At 32.8% G+C, this 20,952-nt stretch overlaps 1 protein-coding gene and 2 non-coding genes across 3 annotated transcripts; 1 reads left to right on the forward strand and 2 right to left on the reverse strand.

The window, feature by feature from the left end:
- The first annotated feature begins 213 nt into the window (after positions 1 to 213).
- On the forward strand, positions 214 to 351 carry LOC112099389. The gene has a single exon (XR_002906193.1). It is a non-coding gene; the product is annotated as a small nucleolar RNA Z247 (small nucleolar RNA).
- Positions 352 to 4,869: 4,518 nt separating this feature from the next.
- LOC18043819 (cytochrome P450 94C1) lies at positions 4,870 to 6,402 on the reverse strand. The gene has a single exon (XM_006436580.1). It carries the CDS (start codon positions 6,400 to 6,402, stop codon positions 4,870 to 4,872), a length of 1,533 nt encoding a protein of 510 aa, XP_006436643.1.
- A 13,726-nt stretch (positions 6,403 to 20,128) lies between these two features.
- LOC112099347 lies at positions 20,129 to 20,232 on the reverse strand. The gene has a single exon (XR_002906151.1). It is a non-coding gene; the product is annotated as a small nucleolar RNA R71 (small nucleolar RNA).
- Positions 20,233 to 20,952: the final 720 nt, after the last annotated feature.

Raw genomic sequence — 20,952 nt, forward strand, 5'->3', positions numbered from 1 at the left:
AATCTTGAGTGAAGAAGTTTTGAGTGCTGTTGTTGGAGCAAGATCCTCACTGGATGTATGGCAGATCCTTGCTACTCAGTTTAGAGCAAGATCCAGATCCAGAGTTCTACACTTAAGAACTCATATTGAAACCACAAGGAAGGGATCTATGACAGTGCATGAGTACTATACAAGAATGAAAACTACTCTAGATGCATTAAGAGTAGCTGGTAACAACATGAGCGATGAAGATTTTATACTCTGCTTACTTGCTGGCTTAGGTCATGAGTATGACTCGATTGTTACCACAATCAATGCTAGGCCTGAAAGCACTATGCCTTCTGAAGTGTATGGAATGCTGCTGAGTCATGAAAATAGGATTGAGCATCAACATTCTGTTAGTCACATGGACTATCAAGCTAACCTAGCTTATCAAAGAGGAAATCAGAAAAGAAACTGGCAAGGAAATTTCAACTTCAATGGAAATAACAACAGCTATGGTGGAAGACAACCTAGAAACTCAAATGCAAGACAGTTTGGTGGAGGAAACTTTAACCAAAGCTCAAATGCTTCTGATAAGGCCAAAGGCAAAAGTCAGATTGATGAAGATGAACCTAAGGGACCTTGTCAGATCTGCTTCAGGAAGAATCACACTGCTGGTACAGGTTCAAAAAGAATTATGTACTAAATCAAATGCCAAATCGAAGAAGTGCATATGTAGCTGAAAATGGAGGAAATAGAGATGGTGCATGGTACCTCAACAGTGGAGCAACAAACCACATCTCAAATGACTTCAACAATCTCAACATCAGCTCAGAATATAAATGGAGTGATCAACTTGTAGTAGGTAATGGAGCTAAACTTAAAATAGTTTCTATTCGTCATTCATTGCTCAGTACACTTGAACCACACATTTTACCTCATATTAAACTCAATCACATACTTTATGTTCCTGAAATAACCAAGAATTTGATTAGTGTCTCAAAACTTTTGCATAATAATGATGTTTATATTGAATTCAATTAATCATTTTGTGCTGTTAAGGACAAGAGAAGGGGGAGCGTTCTTATGAAAGGAATGGCTAAAGATGGATTGTACAAGCTGCTGTGTTTGCCTCTTAATTCCAATCAAGCCAAGTCTATTCTATCATCATCTACTATCAGTTCAAGCCTATTCTTAGTAAATAAAGATCACAAACCAGAGTCTATACTTTCAGTGAATTGTAGTGAAAAATGTACAAGTACAAAGTGCTAGACCTGTGGCACTTGAGATTAGGTCATCCTAATGTTGTTGCACTTAGGAAAACTTTGTCAGCTTGTAACATTTCTCTCGGAAATAATAAGTTTGATTTGTCTTTCTGCAAAGCATGTCAATATGGAAAACAACATAGATTGTCATTCAAAAGTAGTGAAACAAAAACTAAACATGCTCTAGAAATTATTCACAGTGACCTCTGGGGTCCTGCTCCTACAATTTCAAATCAAGAGTTTAGATATTACATAGCCTTCATTGATGATAAAACAAGCTGCACCTGGATTTATGGTTTAACACAGAAGTCCCAAGCACTTACAGCATTTATCACTTTTAAAAACCAGATTGAAAAAAGCCTTGAGCTAAAAATAAAAGCCTTACAATGTGATATGGGGGGTGAATACAAAGCCTTTGAAACCTATCTTAAACGTGAAGGAATATCCTTAAGATATTCTTGTCCATACACTCACCATCAAAATGGAAAAGCTGAAAGGAAACATAGACATCTTGTAGAATCTGGTTTGACTCTTCTTTCTCAAGCCCACTTACCTTTAAAGTTCTGGTGGGAAGCTTTCTCAAATGCAGCCTATCTTATAAACAGAACCAGCACACCTGTCCTCAATGACAAAACACCTTTTGAATCTCTTTACTAAAAAAAACCAAATTATTCCATTATAAAGATTTTTTGCTGAGTGTTATCCATTTCTGGGACCTTATAATAGTCATAAGTTCAGCTTTCACAGTTCAAAGTGTGTAAATTTGGGGTTTAGTCATTCACATAAAGGTTACATGTGTCTTAGCTCAAGTGGAAGGATATACATTGCAGCACATGTAAATTTCAATGAAAGTTCTTTCCCTTTCCAAACAGATCCAGAGTTCATGTGTACTGAACCAAAACAGTTAGTTGAACTCACAAACACCTTTAGTAAATTCCTCACTGTGTCTTTTCCTTCTAAGAGTCACAGTCATGAGGCAACAGCAGCTGGTGTAAATCCATCTGACAATCAAAATCTGGAAATTACTCCTCCTAATGATCTGAGTTCTGATAACAATAATGAGATCACTTGTTCATTACTCAACAATGCTTCAAATGCACAATCTGGCACTCAAAACCCTTCAAATTATTCTGTCACTTCTGGAAACAATCATCTCCAAAATCAAACTCCTGAAATGCCTCAAGTCACACCTCAACTAAAATCCTCACATCCCATAATAACCAGAGCTAAAGCTGGAACTTTTAAACCTAAAGTTTTCAATACAGAAAAAACCTTATCTCTAGACACACCCTCAAGTGTTACTGAAGCTTTGAATGATCACAACTGGAAACTAGCTATGCAAGATGAATTCAATGCTTTAATAAACAATCAGACTTGGTGCTTATTTCCCCCAGAACAAAATATGAAGTTGGTGGGAAACAAGTGGATTTTTAGAGTTAAGAAAAATTCTGATGGGTCAATAAGCAGATACAATGCCAAGCTAGTGGCAAAGGGTTATCTACAAACTAAAGGAGTGGATTATCAGGAAACCTTTAGTCTAGTAGTTAAGGCTGCAACCATAAGGATTGTTCTAAACCTTGCTGTTGTACATGACTGGAAATTAAGACAAGTTGACATCAATAATGCCTTTCTAAATGGGGAGCTGATTGAAACTGTGTACATGCCTCAACCAGAAGGGTTTGTAAATCCAGATTATCCAAGGCATGTCTGCAAGTTGAAGAAAGCTCTCTATGGGCTGAAACAAGCTCCTAGAGCTTGGTTTAACAAACTGAAATCAGTACTGAAATCATAGAATTTTTGTAGAGCAAAATCATATACATCTGTGTTCTTCAAACAGAATGGAAATGATGTGGTTATTGTACTGATCTATGTTGATGATGTTATAGTCACTGAAAGCAATAACATTAAGATTGAGCAACTAGTTCAGGACCTAAGTAGTACTTTTGCTCTCAAGGATTTGGGACAGTTAAATTTCTTTCTTGGTATTGAGGTAACAAGAAATGAAAACACCCTAGTGCTATCTCAAACCAAATATCTAAAGGAGTTACTTGCAAAGTTTGATCTACAGAACTGTAATGGAACTGATACTCCACTTGCAACAACTGACAAGTTGAGTAAGTTTATGGGAACAAAATACTCTGACCTACTCAGTATAGAAGCGCCATTGGAGGACTTCAATATGTTGTACTTACCAGGCCAGAGATTGCTTATGCTGTGAATAAGCTAAGTCAATTTATGGCAAGTCCTCTACAGCCTCATTGATTAGCTTGCAAACGAGTCCTAAGATATTTGAAAGAAACTGTTGACCATGGTTTAAGTTTCAGGAAGTCAGAGTCTTTTGATTTGATAGCTTATTCTAATGCTGATTGGGGTAGTGATCCTGATGACAGAAGGTCTACCAGTGGTTATTGCATCTACTTAAGTGATAATTTGGTTAGCTGGAGCTCAAAAAAACAAAGTGTAGTGTCAAAATCATCAGCAGAATCTGAATATAGAGCCATGGCATTAGCATGTGCAGAGATAACTTGGATTTGCTCTGTTCTCAAGGAGATAAATGTAAAGCTCAGCTGCACTCCATTATTGTTGAGTGACAGTACTAGTGCAGCAGCAATTGCTACAAATCCAGTTCTTCATTCAAAAACGAAACACATAGAAATTGACATTCACTTTGTAAGAGACATGGTTGAAAAGAAAGAGGTAGAAGTTGCATTTGTCTCAAGCAATGATCAAATTGCTGATGTGTTAACCAAACCACTTACTTATCCTAAGTTCAGCTTCTTTAGAAACAAACTTAAAGTCTCTTCCAGAGATTTAAGTTTGAGAAGGGATGTTGAAATATTGAATGAAGCTGAACTTGAATCAAGTCATGTGGGAGTATTGGCTGAAGCATACTTGCTGACCAAGGATGTTACTCACACGAGAAATGGATTGAGGATCACACGTGACAAGCCAGAAGATTCCAGTTGGCAAAATAGCTATACAGAGATTCCTCTGACTTTGCATGATTAAATGAATTAGTTAGAAATGTACGGTTGTGATTAGATTCTTAACATGCATTTCATGTGTTTGTAAATTCGTGAATAAGCTGGATGCTGAGCTAAGCAACTATATAAACCAGCTCATTGTAATTTCACTATTTTTGAGCTTAATAAAACAGTTAGATTCAGCTTATCTCATCTTTCTTCGATCTTAAGAATTCTTTCAGACTCAACATAGACATAGTTTAGCATAAAATATACCTAGCATAAAATCTGTTTGTATCGTGATTCAAGCCAGTCAAATAGAAACTAAGGGGAATGAAGAATAAAAAGAAAAAGGTTTCAATTCAAATCAAAGAGGAAGTAGAACTTACATGTCATTTCGATTTTCATTTATCTTATATTACTATTTTAATTTGCATTTCATTTCTCCATATAAGGATCATGATTCACACCATTTTCTTCTCATAATTTAAGCACATTTATTTTCACAACTGAAACGTCATCATCACTTCCTGACTCTTCACTTACATATTAAAGTACTCATTGAGTCTTAATCTAAAATATCGCCACCACCTTTTTCACCAAAAATTGCACCCATCACTCAACCAAAGGAGATGCTAAAAAAGCTATAGAGGACCAGCAACATTTATGATGCAATTTGATCACTCATTTCTCTCTTTAATCAAAACTTGGAGCCCATCCCTCAACATTGCTGTGAGCCCATTATCGAACCGGGGTGCACCCCTTGGTTCAACGATTTCAATATCAAATTTACTAAGCACAGAGAGAGCTACCATTTTAATCTCCGCCAAAGCCAATTCCTTGCCCAAACAAGCCCTGGCACCAGCTTGAAAAACTGGGTACTTGTATTGACATTGTGGGCAAAACATGGCATTTTTCAGCCATCTTTCAGGCTTAAATTCCATGAAATCTTGACCCCAGATTTTTTCCATTCTTCCCATTGCATAAGGATGGTACGTGACTCTAGTACCTTTGTTAACATAGGTTCCATCTGCTAGGATATCGTCCGCCTGAGCAAATTTTGAGTCGAACTGTACTGGTGGGTATAGCCTCAAGCTCTCATTGACTGCAGCATGTAAATAATGCATTTCCCTTATTTGATTGTAGCTTGCAAGTACTTCTTGATCCAATGACATGACTTGATCAAATTCTTGCCGAATTTTTAACACAACTTGAGGGTGATGTGCTAGGAGAAAGAAGAATGTCGTTAATGCTGCGGCCATTGTGTCGCGGCCGGCTAAAATGAAGCTTACAACAATGTCTCTCAAATAATTGTCATCGCTGATGCAATTCATGAATCTTGATAGAAGATCTTGACTGTTTTCAGTAGAAAGGTCTAGTTTCCTCTTCTGCATAATGACCTCCATAGCAAGATCATTAACAACTTCAATTGCTTTCTTGAGTCTTTTCTCAGTGCCCATGTTGAAAAGCCTCTTGATCTTCCATGCTAGTGGCAGTGCTGCCATTGCTCTCTCAGCGGATAACTTTGATGCAAGATCAAAGGCATTGGCAAATTGAGAAATGGGGAGTGATGATTCAAGATAATAAGGATCCAACCCGAATGAAAATTTGCAAATGTTATCAAATGAAAATCTTCTAAAAACTCCTTGCAAATCCACTACGCTATTATTATTGCTAGTAGTATCGTTATTTGCAAGTGATGAAGATAAAAGTGGAAGGAGTCTATATTTGATCTCGTTTGTGACGAGTTCAAATGCATATGTTCGGATAGAAATGCTAGCAAGCACAAGGGTAGCAATTTTCCTTTGAAATATCCATAAATCTCCATCGACATTGAAAATTCCTTTGCCAAGAAGATCACCAAGGATCATCGAAAATGGCTTTCCTTTAGGGTAGTTGTTGAATCTTGTTTTGAGGATATACTCGACATTGTCTGGATTTGCTGTGATTGTGTTGTTGAGAACATGAATTTGGATTGTTTGGTTTTTGGATTTTTGAAGAAGATGAGTGTACCAGTCACAAAGATTTTTAAATTCATTGGACCAAGATGATGAAATGTAACTAGAGCAAATTTCACAGTTGCACCAAAATTTCTGCCTTTGTATATAGAGTAGTAAGATTGAGAAGAGAAAAAATGATATGGTTAAGAGAAACAGAACGAAACAATAGAAAGATTGCAGTGGCTCCAATAATGAAAAAGCTTGAGACTCCATTAATGAAATAAAAACTCAAGGAAGAGTAATGAAGCTAAGGAATAAAAGGAGCAAATTTATATAGATGTGGGGCTAAGGTTGAATACCCTTTTTTTTTTTTAATTCAGCCTAATAATATCTATTAATTGTGAAATAATTTTAGTATAAAGTCTTACATGTGATTGTTCAGTGTTCACACCCCCACCCGCAACCGGCATATATGGAATAAGCCAATTAATTTATAATATAAATGTAATCTATATGGCTATTCGTGGATGTATTTTGGACATCTAGTCACCCAAATTTGACTTAAGTGATAAGAGTTATATTAAATGAGTAAGTTTTTTTATCATACATCTTATACATATTCTTATTTGATAATTATAGGTTAGATTCTTTAAATAATTTTTCGGATTTGTGTATAATAACCTTGGTTATTAATTCAAATTTTTAATGTTAGTTGATAATAGACTATACTTCTCCACTATTATATATGGTTGTCTGATGGTAAGACGACGTAAATAAGTGATATTTATTATATCACTAAAATAAGTGATATTTATTATATCACTAACATATATGTATTTATTCATTATATAATGGTTAAATAATTTTATGAGTTATGAAATATATCATCTAATAAATAAATGAGATATGATATTAGAACTAAAGTTGAAATTCGAATATTCTGATCTCTAATATTATTAGTAATAAACATGATTTTTATGCTGCTCTTTTCCTTTTGTATAATAAGATTTTGGCTCATGTATGATGTGGAAATCGAAAACAATGATCACAGCTTGAAACAATCATGCAACAGAAAAAATCACATGAACTGCGGATATATAATGGCGACCTACTAGTCATTGGTATCTATCATGCCTAGAAGTCATTTGACACCCTAGCTTTCCATGTAAATTTAGTGCATAAGATACAAATTTTATTGATGTTATATATACCTTTATTAGAAAAGGTTAAATGCGTTCCATTTAATTAATTATAACAAAGAGTCCTGAGTGCTTTAAGAATATTGCTCTTTTCTATAATGGTGGGCAAAAGCATCCAAGATATTTCCTTAACTATAAAGTTACGGTTACTTTGTGTGTTTATGTTTGCCTATTTTCAATATAAAGTATTTCCAGATAACCTTAGCAAGTATAATTTAAGTAAGAAATGATCTCCTTAGTCAGGTTGGAACTTCACTAATATACGTGTTTAATTAAAAAAAAAGATTAAAGCACACACGTTAATATAAGTTGTAACAATTAATTAGGTTGTTATTTTAATCGAATCAATTGATCCATGCAGATAAATGAGATTTCCTTTTCATACAATCATGTAAAAGCGAAGTGACTTCTTATCGAAAAGCTTTATCTTGATTTTTTTTTCCTTTCTCGAAACAAGTTTTATTTTAACTAGTATAAGGTTTCCATCAATGTAGACGTGCCGCGTTAATCAATTGTGATATTCTTTCTATGTCTCTTCAAAAACAAAACAACAGAAAAGAAAGCAAATAATAATAATAAAACACTTTTAAAATATCTAAAGCTATAAATTATAATCCATTAAATATCGCCTGCTTCTACAAGGATGAACAAAAGTCGGTCAATCTAAACAATTTATATGCAATTAATGTCATTCTATACGTCATGTTAAAATCCAGCCATGTGCAACTCAATTTGTCTTGATTTTGTTCTGGATTTTTTTTTTAATTTCCTTCTTATGGATCTTGAGAGGAGTATAATTACCTGCACCAAGTCACTAATTTTAAACTTATAATAAAACAAGTAATCAAAAATTGTAAAAAGAGCCCGAGTAAAAAATATAATAAGAATATTTTAATTGATTAGATATCCGTCCTTATTCGTTATTTGAATTTTTTTTAAATAATCATAAACTTTTGAAAATAATTATTGAAGTGGGGTGTGTTCAAAAAAAAAAATTGTAGGGGAAAATATCATCCCCTAAATTTTGAACTCTGATTAAATTTCTCCGGTATATAAAATTGACACATTAAATTACAATAGTCAAAAGTTATTATATTAATATTTGGAGTCCATCAAAGAATCAATAAAAGAATAATTTTATTTATCCAAAATGCTAAATTTTTTTTATAAAAGTACAAAAAAGACTAAATAAAGTTGCAGAATATGAAGAATTGTGTCTTTTATTTTTTTTTTTTCTATGAGAAACTGCCACTTCCTTTCTATTATAATTAATATATATACCACTTATTTTATTATTATTTTTGTAATAGTCAATAACTCTTTTAACTTCAAAATTTTACAGTACGTCCTTATTTTCAAACAGTGGCGGCACCACTTGGGAGCTAGCAGGGGCTTCAACCACTGTTTGATTAAAAAAAAAAGATTAAATTCATTTTATTTTTTTAATGAAATTACAATAAAGCCCCTGTTAGAGTTTAAAAATAACTAAATGCCAACATTTTTATACAGCATTTCAAAATTCAAAAAAGAAAAAAATAAAAAGTTCACATAAATCAAATCCCTTACCCGTCATTGATACTTTTGCCCAAAACATACACACACACACACACACATATATATATATATCTACCGCCTACCATCAACCCGTCGTCTATGAATTTTGTGAAAAATTGCCTTTGAAATAAGATGGAAGGTCAATAATTGAATAATAGTCTTGTTGCATATATAGAAAGAGATATATTTTGTTATCTTAATAATGAGGTCATTCTTCAACATTTTCAAAATATGAAACTATGTCGAGAACAATTATAAGTGTAATCGAATTAAATATTTTAATGAACTTTATTTTGAGATATGTTATTTGTTGATCATTTTCTTAAATTAAATTAATGTTTGAACTTAGTCCCTACTAAAAATGATTATGGCCACCACCATTGTTTTCAAATAAACTTTTATTCATAAATTAGTAACAAGATATCTTTCTTATACTTTTTGTTGTTTTTAAAATTTTGTATTATAAATATATAGTTTATATTTGCAAGATAAAATATCAAGAAACTGACTCATTTACCTCTCTTTTCTTATATAACTTTTATGTTAGGGAAGTTATTGACTATTATGAAAATAATAAAAATAAGTGATATATTAATTAATAAGAGATACTGACAGCATTTCTTTTCTTATTATTATTAATTAATTCACATATTCATTAAAACTCAAACTCTAAGAAAGCCACTCTCTAACTACTAAAGCTAGACCTTGGCTTCAATTGTGTCTCTTATATAATTATAATAAGCATGAAAGTTGATAATTAAAAAAATATAGCTTTTAATGAAAAAAATGTAAATATTTCCAGCTATCCACCCCAACTCGCCATTGTCACGTGAGCAACATGTCCAACCATGTGTTCTTTTCTTTATGGCAAGGTTTCCTTTGTTTTTGGGAGCAATAATTTTGTCAAGATTCAACAGCAGAAGGATCGGTGATTGACAGAAAATTAAGGGTTAAAATATGTTAAAATAATAAATTTTATTTACAGTAATGCTACACATCTCAAATTTTTTATCCTAAAAAATTATCTCAAATAATGTGTCATTAATTGAGTGGTTGATAATTCTTTACAAGATTCAAGTGAATTAATTGTATTATCTCACCAACTAATTGATAATTGTCACTTCATTTAAAATAACTTTTTAGAATAAAAAATTTGAGATGTGTAGCACTACTCTTTTATTTATTATTTTCTTTCATTAAATTGTTGAGATAATCTTAGTAACTTGTTCTATCTTGACGACAATTTTCGAAGTATCAACTGGAGCGTGCTCAAATCAAGTTTAATGTTGGCTTTTATCATTTAGTTGTTCTGAAATTCTGACATCTCATTTCCCTGAGTTTTCGCTTTAAACTTTTATTGATGAGAAGGTATCTATTGATTGATTGCTTGCTACTTATTATTATGATTAGTTAAAGTACACTATGGTAAGGAATGAATAAAAAAAGACAGTATTTGAAAGACATATCGATACATATTTTTTTTAAATAATTAAAGTGATTAATAGATCATGTGACTTTGATTTTTATAGGATCATTCCATGAAATTATGATCCCTCATATCTTAATTTATGTCACTACAAAAGAAAAGATCTACAATGACAATTTTCTATTTGAAAATTTATAATATAGAGACTGATAAGGATAGACTCGTGATATTTAAACATTCAATGTAAAGAATATTGAATGATAAAGAATTAAAATTTTTTAAAGATAAATAAAAAATAATGAATCAAACATATAAATTTTATTGACTTACTTAATATAAGTTTATTCAAATAGCAATTCTAATAATTAATAATGCATAATGGATTTATTAAATAAATTTAATAATATTCAACTAAATATGTGTAACGAATAACATAACTATTAAAACATACACGTAGGTAGTTAATTACATAAAAATAAATTTATTTTATTGAACAGGATATAATCCTTAACCATAGTATAAAAGATTAAAATGACTGAGAGAGATTGAGAATAATAAAACCAATAGAATCCATGTTCTGTCTGCGGCCTCCAAATTCGTGCTTCTCTCCTGTTATATCGCTGCCAGTGTGTTGTGTAACACTGTAAGTCTATAATGTTGCTCAGGCCGCCACTTCCTGAATTCTGTGGCCACCGACTTGCTCTTGAAATCCTAAAGCCAAATGGATTTAATTTAATTTAATTACATAAAAATAAATTTATTTCTCTGGCTTTATGTTTATTCACGTCCGATACTGGATAACAGCCTGTTTAATCAGCCTCTCACGTGCCTGACAATATAATGTCGTATTTAATATTGCCCACATGTAATCCGCCCGTCAGCGACAAATCCAATAACTTCAATTACTTTTTAAGTAATTTTATCCCCCAATCTCCAATTAATAACCCATTCAATAAAAATAAAATAATTAACTGAAAATATAAATGAAAAAGACTAACAAATATATAATTAGAGGAAAAATATATTAATAAATTATACCCATCACCTTGGTTCAAAGTCCCACTCCAAATAATAAAAAGAGAGCTTACATGAATTTTATTAATCTTACAAGGTGTAGGATTAAAACTCTCTGAGTTGAACTATTAGTATTGCTCTAATCTTCTTATAAAATCTTTTTTCTAGTTATTTTTATTTTATTCCAAAAATGGCATTTTCTCTTTTAAATACACTCTTCCATTTTTTTTTAATTTTATGTTTTATTGTTAAGATTCAAAATAATATTATGTTATTTTTCTTTTTTTTTTGCAATCTTATTCTTATCCTATAAATAAATTAAAAATTTTTCTAGGTGATGGATTTTTTTATGTCAATCATTAAGTTAAATTACATATATTTTAAATTATAATTTGAAAGCAATCTTAGGTATAAAAACTCTTAATCAGTAAGAAATAAGAAAAGAAAAATAAATTATTCTATTTTTTTGCAATTTATTTTAGTTAGAAGTGACAAGTAGAAAACAAAAAGAAAAAAATTAATCGATTATAAATGTCAATAATTTGTGGGAAAAAATTTCAAGTGTATTTAATTTCTATATGTCTTTTAATATAATTTTATTTAAAGTGGGATTTTATAAGAACAGTGAAAGGGTGCAAATAGCTTCACCCAAACTCTATATAATGCCAAGAAGTTAAATATCCTAACATTATAAGAGAAAATGTGAAGCATCAATTCAGAGGAGATGATAACGCAAGGAAAATAGGAGAACACGATTTTGAATAAGTTATTGATGGAACTTCACTGCTGAACTTTTTTCCTCAAACGTAGATTTTTAATGTTCAAAATCGAAGAAAATCAAAGAAGATTCATTTTAGTTAAATACCCTTCAATATTATCTAAAACTTTCATGAGAGGCAAAGAATTTCTTATGAGAATTTTCTTTGTGTGGTCCACATGATAAGTCACTTGTTTGAATAAATGAATAGATAAATTTGTTGGAGAATTTTGAAAAAAAAAATTCAAGAACACTATTTAGATATTATAACTTTTTTTTTTTCACTCTCTGCAACTTAGAGATTTTTTTGCTTCTCTTGATACTTAAATTGAATACACGACGGGTATTTATACACATTACAAATCAATCACAACCGTTCATTTATTCAATTACCACACAAATTCTCATCACTCATTAAAATCTACCACTCACCTACTTCACCAACCACACCAACCTTACCTACTGCAAGAAACTTCTATGATTTGGACTTAGCTTTCTTCAAGTTAGATCAAGTTTATGATCTCACCCCCCCCCCCCCCCCCAAACTTGCTTTTATGACTCCAAGAAAATTTTTGAATTTTACGAAGTCTTCTTGCTTGAATGGCTTACAGAAAAAATTAGTTGCTTGATCTTGTGATTTCACATACTTGACCTGCAGTTCTTTTCTTGTTACACACTCCCTTATGAAATGATAGTGAGTGTCGATGTACTTATTTCGATCATGGAATACTAGATTTTTAGCCAAAGCACTTGTTGATTTATTGTCAACAAAGATCTTGGTTGGTTCTTCTTGTGGCAAATTCAACTCTTTCAATAAATTTATACGCCAAATTGCATGACAAACACTTGATATGGTAGCTACATACTCAACTTCACAAGTTGAGAGTGTAACAATCAGTTACTTCTTCAACATCCATGTGAAAACGGTATTTTCCATGAAAAACACGAATCATGTGGTGCTCTTCCGATCATCTGTATCTCTACCTTAATCATTATCGCTATATCCAATGAGCTTGTAGTCATTAGAAATTGGATATAACAAGTCGAAATCAATTGTACCTTTGATGTAGCGAAGGATTATTTTTGCAATTTTAAAATACGTGATCTTTGGATTTTCCACGTATCGACTCACAAGTCCAATAGCACAAAGAATGTCTAATCTCGTGCATATCATATAGCATAAGCTTCCGACCAAACTTTTAAAGAATGTTGGATCTATACCTTTGCCTTCATTATATTGGATAGCTTGACTCCACATTCTATTGGCGTGCTTATGGTTCTGTAATCATGCATCTTGAACTTCTTGAGTATTTCCTTTCCGTAACTTTCTTCGGAAATAAAGATACATTCTTCTTTTTTCTTAACTTCAATGCAGAGATAATATGTCATAGATTCAATATCAGTCATCTCGAACTCTTTAGTCATCACTCTCTTGAAATCTTCAAATAAGCTTGGATTACTTCCAGAGAGATAAGATCATCCACATACAACAAACAATCAAAATGTCTCTATCTTTACCTTTGACGTAAAGAGTATATTCATATGGGTATTTGGTGAAACCGTTCTCTTAAAAATAGTTGTCAATTCTGATATTCCATGCCCTTAGTGTTTGCTTTAACCCATAAAGAGCTTTCTTCAATCTTAAAACTTTGTCTTCATATCCTTTTACCAAATAGCCCAATGGTTGTTCGATGTAGACTTCTTCTTCAAGGAATCCATTTATCTTCGTATCTTTTCATCACATAGCCCAATGGTTGTTTGATGTAGACTTCTTCATCAAGGAATCCATTCAAGAAAGCAGACTCCATATCCATTTGAAAAATCTTCTTTTTTTTATTTTTTAGCAACCAAAGAAATAATAAGTATGATAGTTTCAAGTTGGGTTACAGGAGCAAATACTTCATCGAAGTCTATGCTAGCATTTTTACTACAACCTTTTGCAACTAGTCTTGTCTTGTGCTTGTCAATTTCACCTTTTGCATTTTTCTCCATCTTGTACACCCATTTGACATTGATTACCTTGTGACTTTTGGAAAGAGTAGCAATTTCCTAAGTGTCATTCTTCATAATGGCTTTGATTTTTTCATCCATTGCGATTCTCCACTTCTCATCTTACGCAGCTTCTTGGAAGTTAACTGGCTCCCAATCAATAAAGAGGCAAAGTTACCTCATAAACATCTTGCAAACTTCTCGTGCGATCCACATTTCTCTCCTCAAAAAATGATGGTGGTAAATCTTTCATACGTTGTTGATGCGGGAAAGGTATGTGAAGTTATAGGCTCTTGTTATTCTTCTCTTACTTGCTCTTTCAATGTCTGTTCATTTTCTTCGAAAGGGTAAAAGTTGAAATCATCTATGATAGAGCCAAAATCTCATTCTCCTTCTTCATCGAAAATAACCTTTCGACTGATCAATATCTTCCCATTATTTGGATTGCACATTTTTTATCCTTTAAAATTATTATCATAGTTGATGGAGATGAACTTCTTATTCTTTTCTTCCAACCTGGTTCTTCTCTCGTTTGATACATGTACATGAGCTATGCTTCTAAAAAATTTTAGGTGGGAGATGCTTGGCTTTCTGCCACTCCATGCTTCTTGTGGTATCTTGCCCCGTATGCTTTTTTTTTGGAGCTCTCTTAGAAAAGTATATTGTACATGCAACAGGTTCAGCCCAAAATTCTTTAGGTAGTCTTTTACTCTTAAGCATGCTTCTTGTCATGTTGAGAATGGTTATATTCTTCATTTCTTCCATACCATTTTAATAGTCAAAGGATGTTGAATTCTATTTAGTTCACAAAACTCTTGGAATTATTTGCAAGTGAATTCTCCTCCTCGATGAGATGTCATAGCTTTAATATGGTGTCCACTTTTTTTCTTCATTGCAGCTTTCAACTTCTTAAAAACTTCATGAACTTCTAACTTCTACCTAAAAAAGTACAGCCAAATTTTTCTTGAAAGATTATTTATGGAGAGAAGGAAGTAGTTACTTTTACCAAAAGAGCTTAGCTTAATTAGACCACAAACGTTTGCGTGAATGAGCTCGAGCGACTATTTTACTCTTGAGTTTGACTCTTTTGGAAAACTTTTTTCTGAATTGCTCCTCTAATAAACATCTTTTGCAAAATTGATTATGGTTATTAATGCATGCTAAGCCTTTCACAGTATTCTTTTTGGATAATAAGTCTAGTCCTCCAAAGTTAAGATGCCTAAATCAAAGATGCCATAGCCATGATGCATCCTTGTAATAAGTCTTTAAGCACTTGACAACATCATTTTGAATATTCAAAGAGAATATTTTATTTTTTGACATTTTTACCTTCATAATTATATTTCCTTTATCATCTCTTAGAAAAAGATTATAATTTTTTAAATGAATACCATAGCCATTTTCCAAGAGTTGACCTAACTAATGATGTTGTTTTTCATAATAGGCACATAGTAAATATTTGAAGTCAATTGGTGGCTAACATCTTTTACATAAAAAGAATGTTACATTTTCCTTTCACTGATACTTTTGAATAATCTCCAAAAATGACATCGCTTTTCATTGATTCATTCAATTCCATGAACATGTTTCTGTTTTAGCTCATATGATTGCTAGTACCTGCGTCGAGATACTACATATTTGTTTTTACCTCCATTGGTCTTGTTACGTGCTAGTAAAAGTGTACCATCTTCTTCATTCTTTTCTTCAATATAATTCACTTTGTCATTAATTTTAATACTTGGAGCTCTACATTTTGAAATGTAATGCCCAAACCTTTGACAATTGTAGCGTTGTACTTAGGATTTCTCATACCTTAATTTTGGTTTGCCTCTTCCTCGTCTTCTAGTAGAGCTTTCTCCTCTTTCATAGTTAAAATTATTCTTATTAGGATTCCAGCCTCGTCCACAACCACTTACTCTATCTTTTTCTTGTCCTCTATCTCTACCTCTAGACCATTGTCTTGTCTCTTTACCTTGGTTTATCGTCTTTTATTTGATTTGTATCTTGAGGAGTTACTCCTTGATCCCTTGCTCTTCTCATTCTTCTCTTCGTACACTTGTAGTAAACCTTGAAGTTGCCCGACTGTCATGTCCTCCAGGTCTTTCGTCTCTTCAATTGTCTCAATTATGTACTCGAATCTTGGGCTTAATGAGCGAAGTAACTTTTTTATAATTCTTACATCTTCTATCTTTTCACCATTTCTTTTTAGTTGATTTGAAACGACTAGAACTCTTGAAAAATAATCAAAAATGGACTCAATTTATTTCATGTGCAATGATTCAAACTCACTTTATAGAGTTTAAAGACACATCCTTTTCACTTTAAGCTTGATAGATGAAGTCTCCATGTCTGAAGCTTCTCTCATGCTTCATTGGTTGAAGTTGCACTTGAAGTCTTCTTAAATCCATCATCATCCAAAGCTTGATAAATTAAAAAGGGAGCTTTCTTGTCTCTCTTTTATGAATCTTTAAAACTATCCTTTTGTTAATCGGTCAAAGAAGCCTCATCTGGCTCGTTATACCCCTTTTCAATGACTTCCCACACATCATAAGCTCCAAGGAGGGCCTTCATTTTAAAACTTCAACTGTCAAAGTAGTTTTCCTTCAGTGATGGAAATTGGAATGACTTAATGCGACTATTTACCATAACTCTTTATAGAATCAAATTTAGAAATTTTGATTGCACTACTGGAACCAGAATGTCAAAAAACCTAGGAGGGACTCAGAACAAAATTTCAAATTTCGATCAACGGTTAACAATCAAACGATCAACGACTGATGGTCAATGGTCAATGGATTGATTCAACTTGATTCCCTTGACTCGGCTCTGACTAGATTTATCTCAATTCAGTTCGATTCAGCACGGTTCACCTTGGTTCAATTTGCTTTAGCTCAATGAATCGACTCAACTTCAGGGCAACATCTTCCTGTAGCAAGTGTGAGCGCGTTCGGACTACGATCAGGCTGATTTTTATGGCATTGTGTTCCTACTTTTGAGCTCTTCAATTTGATATGCTATATTGTTATATGAAGCATAGATTATTAGCTCTGATACCACTTTGTTGGAGAATTTTATAAAAATTGAACACTCAAATAAACACTCTTTATTTCTTCAAGCACACTCCTCAAATAATACAACTCTTTTTTTTTCACTCTCTGCAACTTAGATATTTTGTTACTTCTCTTGATACTTAAATTGAATACATGAGGGGTTATTTATAAATATTATAAATCAATCACAACCATTCATTTATTCAACTACCGTACAAATCCTCGCCACTCATCAAAACCTACTACTCACTTACTTTACCAATCATACTAACCTTACCTAACCACAAGAAGCTTCTATGAATTGGGCTTGAATTTCTTCAAGTAATTAGATCAAGTTTGTGATCCAACAAAATTCATATTAATGACCAACTTACTTTTTTTAAGTGATAGTGGGGAAGTTTATTAACCACTTTTATAATATGAGTGATAAATGTTAGTAATTTCACTTCTTTGATGGAAGAAAGTGTAAAGCGATTTAAGTTATGAAATACTATAATAAAAAATTCTCTAACCTAGCCAAATCTATGCTTGCTAAGAGCTTGTTTCCATCACAAGAGAAAGGCTATAAAGTGGAATAGGCTAGAAGATCCTTTACAAAATTTAGTGAATGTAGAGAATACTTAAACCTTGAATAATTATGATTGACATACGATTTTATTTTAATTTAATTTAATTTAATTTAATTATTTTACATTTCTCTCTTTGACCACTATATTTTACTCTATTTTGGTGCTTTATGCCTGGCATTAGTCATTTGATGGAAGCTTGAGCTATTCTGATTACCGAAATCAATTCATTTAAAAAACTTCTATGCATCCTTTGGTTTTGGAACTTGGTGTTGAGTGTTAGAAAATGCATATTTATAAAGGAGAAAACCGTCATTTTACATTTCAAGTCTCACTAACAACCCTTACTTTTATGTATTTAACCTTCTTGTGATTTAATTGCATGTGTTTTATTTTAATTAAGTATTTTATGTATTTTAGGGGCATTATAGTCATTTCACAATAAAGGAGAGATCAGACGGCAAAACGGACATCACTTTTGAACTCAGGACGGTCGAAAACTTTAGGAGGAGCATAAAAGGAAAAATGGCACTATTCACATGTACGATACTATTCACGTATACGGTACTAACTTCATTACTGTTCACAACACTATTCACATAGACGGATCGATGATGTGGCATTGACTGATGAGGTGTCACGATCCTGTTGGGCTAAAATTCTTATGTACTGTTGATGGTGACGTGGCAGCATATCAGTGGATGAAAAATCTCGTGTACGGTACATGCATCACACAGGATTATTTTCAACCAAACCGCGTTACTGTTTATCCGAGTCAAACCGTGTTACTATTCATCCGCATGGTCAAACCGTGGACTGTTGACTGATGACGTGGCGCAATCCTGAGCGTCCAAACTGTTTTTAATCCGGTGGCCATGATTTACTTCATGTATCTATAAAAAGGGGGCCTCCCCCCCTAATTTGATATCTCTGAATCCATTTTTGGACTCCATTTTCTGTAATTCCCTCTCTATCTTGTATTTTTTTCGTATTTTAATAAATTCCCATTTTGCCCCTAGTTCAATTATGAGTGGCTAATTTTCTTTCAAGCTTGGGTTGAAGGTGAAGTCTCAACATGTGTCATGGGCTTTATTTGGTAAATTTATTTTCTCTTCCCCTCTAGTTTTTATGGATGTTTTGACTTCTCGTCGACAAATAATACTAATCTTGTCTAGTACCGCCTTGGTTTCACCGGCCCTCTAGTACAAGGTTATTATTATTTGGCACGATAAGCCCTTAGCACCATATTGATTAGAGCGTGATTCATGAGGTGTGGATTCCCCCCTCATGATTTAATTGGCATTAATAAGGATTATTGAGCCCATGATGCATGTTGATACGGATCCAGATACTCAAGTACGTCATTTTAATAGAATTCTCTTCAATTTATTCTCGCCATTGCAATTCCAATTTTAGAATCTCAATTCCAATTTTAAGATAATTTAAATCACTTCCACCACAATTTCAACCACCCATTTACAAAATTAATTCTACATATAATTAAAATCCACCTCCTCGTGGGATCGACACTCGTCACCATTGATCTATACTACAATCGATTCATGCCCTTGCGAGTACATTAAAATTTGCACAACAAGTTTTTGGCGCCGTTGCCGGGGAGGTAAGTAATTTTTAGAATTAATTTTTTTGAATAATTTCTTTTATTTGTTTTTTTTTATTTTTTTATTTAAAAAAAAGAAAAAAAAGTGAATCTACACTTAAAGGTTAGTATTTCTTTCCTTTTTCTCTTCTTTAAAATTCTGTAATTTAATTTTCAATTTATTTTTCTTTGCAACTTTTTTTTGTTTATTTTATTAATTTAATTTTTAGTTAATTTATTTTACATATTTATTTTTGTGTTTTTTTATAGAAAGGTTGTAATAGCATAATAAGGTTAGTATCGTAATTTCTCCCTCTTCTTTATTTTTATTTGTTTTGTTCCCATCTTTATTTTTTTTTATTTGTTTTGCATGCATGGTCGTAGGTCATTATTTCCTAATCTTGAACCTATAGACCTTGAATTAGAAAAAACACTTCGCACACAAAAGCACATTAAAAATAAATTTGGAATGGATTTACAAGCACTACAGGAGAGGCCATTTAAGGACTATTTTAGTCCCTTAGCTAATTTGAGCACATCATGCATAAGATACCCAAATGTAGCTGCTAGGAGTTTTGAACTAAAACCTAGTGTGCTAAATTGTCTTCCAACATTTTATGGCCTAGAAAATGAGGATCCATATAATCATCTGAATGATTTTCATGCTATTTGTCAAACTTTTAAATTTTCAGACGATGATGTTAAACTCAGATTATTCCCATTTTCTTTAAATGATAAAGCTCGTTCATGGTTAAATACTTTACCTGCTAATAGCATTGCATCATGGGAACAAATGGTAACTAAATTTTTGAATAAATATTTCCCAATGCATAAAACCAATGCTATTCGCAGGGAAATTTCAGAGTTTACACAGAGAGAAGACGAGCAATTTTTCGAAACATGGGAGTGATTCAATGGGCTACTCTTGAAGTGTCCACATCATGGGTACGAGAAATGGCACCAATGCCAATACTTTTTGGAGGGATTATTGCCGAATGTGCAAGAATGGCTAATGGCAACAAGTGGAGGAGAGCTAATGTCAAAAAGCGCATAAGAGATTTGGGAATTCTTCCAGCGACAAGCGGATAATTCCTAACAACGGAGTCGATCACTCAGGAATACTAGAAGAATTAAGGGAGTAAATGAGGTTCACATTGGCGAGTCAAGTTCAGAAATTAAAGAAGTCAAAGCGATAATTGAAGGTCTCTCTCGACAAATAGCATCGTTATCGACTACTAAATCAACAGAGCCACATGACAATGACTCATACTCAGATCAAGCCAATGCCATAGGTGTAATGAGAAAACCATCTAATTACAACCCATACTCCAACACATATAACCCTGGATGGAGAGACCACCCCAATTTTTCATGGTCTCAAGGACTCCAACAGAATGGACCAGCAGCTCCAGCTCTACCAATGCAACAAATTCCTCAAATTCCTCAAGCCTCTCAGCCACCATTTAGACCATACAATCAGAACCAGAATTTCTCTCAACCCAGGCCATGGGAGGATTCATTCCAAAATCTCAAGAATCTTACTCACTCTACGATTGAGCAACAGAACCGCACCATTGATGGACTACGAAATGAGTTAAGAGCAGGCTTCAACTCACAAGCTCAATCAGTTTCAAGCCTCGAGAAGATGGTGGGACAACTTGCTTCTTC

The sequence above is a fragment of the Citrus clementina genome, unplaced genomic scaffold, assembly GCF_000493195.1.
Source record: "Citrus clementina cultivar Clemenules unplaced genomic scaffold, Citrus_clementina_v1.0 scaffold_4, whole genome shotgun sequence".
In the NCBI taxonomy this organism is placed as follows: domain Eukaryota; kingdom Viridiplantae; phylum Streptophyta; class Magnoliopsida; order Sapindales; family Rutaceae; genus Citrus; species Citrus x clementina.